At 35.9% G+C, this 3,774-nt stretch overlaps 1 protein-coding gene across 1 annotated transcript; it reads right to left on the bottom strand.

Annotated features, from left to right (window-relative positions):
* Nucleotides 1–380: 380 nt before the first annotated feature.
* Nucleotides 381–2,619, bottom strand: LOC112515547 (patatin-like protein 7). The gene is made up of 2 exons (XM_025122426.1): nt 1,738–2,619; nt 381–1,254 (listed from the first exon to the last, which is right to left on the bottom strand). Exons 1-2 carry the CDS (start codon nt 2,617–2,619, stop codon nt 904–906), a joined length of 1,233 nt encoding a protein of 410 aa, XP_024978194.1. The 3' UTR covers nt 381–903.
* Nucleotides 2,620–3,774: the final 1,155 nt, after the last annotated feature.

Below are 3,774 nucleotides of genomic sequence, written 5' to 3'. Positions count from 1 at the left end.
GAGTAGAAAAATAACATGTTCAAGGTTAGAAAAATATTTTTATGTACCAAAGTATCAACCGACCAACCCGTACGGTTTGGGTTGGGTTGGGTTGCACTTTCGTTTGGGTTGAGTTGGGTTAAGATTTTTCAAACCGTAAACATTGAGTTGGGTTGTTCAAATGTCTTCAAACCGATCAACCCAACCCATTAGCACCCCTACTTAAAACCGACAAGAAAAGTTAACAAAGTAGACTTAAGTTGTGTTTTGGTCAAAACTGAAATAACGCACAAACTTTTGAGACTGGTTCAGACTTCAGATTGTTAGTAATCAACTTTAACTTTAACCCAAATATACTGATTCAATATATAATTTATAATCACATTTTCACTTTTCATATATCATATTAAATAAAATTCATAATCACATCAATGTTACAAGACCAAGATTTACATCTAGAAAACCATATAATGATCCAAACAAAGATCATAACCTTTCCAATCCAAAACAAAATCACAAACTTCACTCTAATATTATATGCTTAGAAGGGGCAAAAATCACAAGCCCTCTATATCCAACCCGCTATGCGAGCTGATAAATCCAAGCCCTCTATTTAATATGGTGGTAAAAKGGTTCTCACAAATCTTCAGGCTGTTCTCATTGTACCGATTCCATGATCGGTAAACGACAATATCCTACAACACGTGCACGGCTGTATTTGAACCTGAGACCTTGTTCCGAGACCTTCACAGGTACCGCTCTCTTTAGTGTTGTTAATACTTCTATCAAATAACTATACATGAAACTCCGAACACAAAGTAAAGAGGAAAACAATCTATATAAGTCGGATTCGTATCCCAGCACAGACACCGTTTTCATTGGTAGTGTCGGCGGTAGCTTCAAAAAGTAACAAACCCAATCATTTTAACTTGACGATATGGTGGACAATGTTGTGGCCGACGATGTTCGTGCAGAAGATGATGTTGTAGTCTGGCTTAGTAAAACTACGGGTAGCATGTCCGTTTTTCGCCTCTCCTTTTCTTTGACGATTTCACCAGCGAAATGCTCCAACTTTTCTAAGTTCGTGCTGTTACACTTTTTTCCTTGGAACAATACGGATTCCACGTTTTGTTGTTTCAACATTTCCTCTGCCAACACCGACATGTTTACGTCGTTTCTAGATTTTTCAACGCCTAACAACCCTTTGTTTGCTTGGATACGTACGTAACGAGTTGTTCGAGATTGTCCGAACGCCATCGACACAGCTTGATCAACCTGAAAGTATCGTACAATATTTATCATCTAAGATCATAATCATAATGAATTGGGTCACATAAACGAAATAATTATGGAAAAGCAACGTTTTTTGGTACAAAATTGGGTTGATACCATATACTCTGGACCATTAACGTTGCCATGTCCCCGCAGATTTAATTATACTATTTGTACTTTCTCAATTATTGCAGAGTATGTCTAATGATGCATGCAATGCTTGTGAAATGACAAATCTACCCTTTTCCATGCCAATTGATCATTTCTACAGTTTAATCTCTGAATTATTGAATTAAATGAGTTAATTAATTACTTTATTTTCAGAAAAACAATTCTTTCAAGAGTAAATTACAAATTTGGTCCTTATGGTTTGTCAAAATAACACTTTTCCCAGTTTTAAATTTAAAAAACATCTGTAATTTTTAACAAACAACAGGGACTAAACATGTAATTTACTCTAAAAGTATTTAATGCATAAATGCTTACCGTGTCGGAAACTGCTTCACCGACGATCTTAACCAACGCCGTTCGCGACGGTGCTTGGTTGCCGGAGATCACGGATAATGGCTCTCCGTTACCTAATGACACCACAAGCAAGTCGTCGACGCCGTTACAGAATGGGAACTCCTGCTTATTGTAGAGCACATGAGTGATTGCCGCCGCCGTCGGATTGTTCATCGCAACCTCACCACCGACAGCTGCGATCTTCGTTCTTCGATCAACTGAAAACGTTTTGGTCGGTCCACGAACGGCCGTCGTGGCGGCACAAACATCGCTCAGCTTGAAATCACAGCCGTCCATCTCCATCGCATCGGCACGAGAAAACACAAAAGGAGCACCGGTGGTAAGATCGTAGCAGGGGATCAAAACCGCTTTAAGTGTGTCTTTCAACGTCAAATCCCCAAACGTTTGGTCGAACACGTTTCCAGTTGATCGGAGAATTCGCCGTAAAACGCCTTGTTTGGAAGAACGACAAAGTTTCCGGCCATTCTCCGTCACAAACTTAACGGCCTCGTCGGCGGTGAACAACGGCCCACCGTCTTTTCCTCTAGTGAACAGTAAAGCGGCCAAGACGCCACCGATACCAGATCCCGCAGCGACATCGAAAAAATCTGCAATGTGAGCATTTGTGCTTCCAGACTTACGGCGGAGGGAGGACTCTAGATGAAGAATTGCCTTGGCTGCTAAGACACCGTCGGTGGCGCCACCGCCGTCGATTGAAAGAATTCTGACTTTTCCGGTGGCGGATTTCTTTTGTTCCAAGGGATTATCGTAGCCGAACAAGAAATTGTTTTCGAGAATGGAGAATATTTCAGAAGTGAGTTTGTTCATTTCAGAGTTGGAATCGATGGTGGAGAGTGCCGCCATTTGTAAGCAGGTTGAAGGAGACAGGGATGGAGAGAATGAGGTGGTGATGGGAGTTATATATAACGAGACTGAGAGGGAAGGTTTGGTACAATGAGTGTACGTATATGAATGGAAAAATTGGGGAAATCTTATGAAAATAAATTATTGACTTATTTCAGTGTCACATCGGTAATAAATATTTTTTTGTATTTGGATAAATAATTTATACCGATGTCAAATCGATAATAAGAAGTTTTTGAAGATGTTAAACTCTCTGACTTATAATAAGTTGATAATTACTTTTTATGAACCTAGGTCTATTTTGATAAACCTTGAAAATAAATGACTAGAAGGTGATTGTTATCACCACCGCATGACTGTTGTCTCCTCCATCTTTAGCATCGTTGTCGCCTTTAATCCCCCCATTGTCGTCACCTTCACCAGTCACCACCACCACTATCAGCTCCAAAATCACCACTACCATCGACACCACTATTGCCTCCCCCTCACCACCCCTATTTTATTCAGTGAACCTAACAGACATATTCAAATTCTTTTGACTGATTTCATTTCAATTCCTATTAAGCAAACATGTGGTCAGACAAGATTAAATTTCATTTCATTTCCTTCATAATCTAATTTCAACATATGTCATTATATAAACCAAACATTTATCTTATGTTTTCAGCTTAATTACTTCAAATATATTTTCAATAGTTTCCAATCGTTTTTTTTCTAACCATACTGATAAATTCTTTCCGCTGGATATATTCATTTTTAATAAAAATAAAATATATTCTATATATGATTTTTCAAATTAAAAAAAAAAGTTTAAAATGATTATGTGAAATTTATTTTAATTAAAAATAAAAATAAATTTTATTTTTTAACTAAAATAAATTTTACAACTAATCTTTTTAAATCTTTTTTTTAATTTAAAGAATTACATACGTGATATATTTTATTTTTAATTAAAATAAATTTAATCAGTAATTCTTTTTAAAAAAAATTTAGTTTGGAAAATCACTGACAAAAATATTAATTTTAATTAAAATAAATTTAATCATTAATCATTTTTAAATATTTTTTTAGTTTGAAAAATCATTGACAAAATATTAATTTTAATTAAAATAAATTTTATTAAAAAATCTTTTTTAAATGTAATTAATTTTTTAG

This window comes from Cynara cardunculus, assembly GCF_001531365.2.
Source record: "Cynara cardunculus var. scolymus isolate 2C chromosome LG 7, CcrdV1, whole genome shotgun sequence".
NCBI lineage: Eukaryota > Viridiplantae > Streptophyta > Magnoliopsida > Asterales > Asteraceae > Cynara > Cynara cardunculus.
Note: the sequence above shows the minus strand (reverse complement) of the source record. Positions and strands in the feature narration are given on the sequence as shown.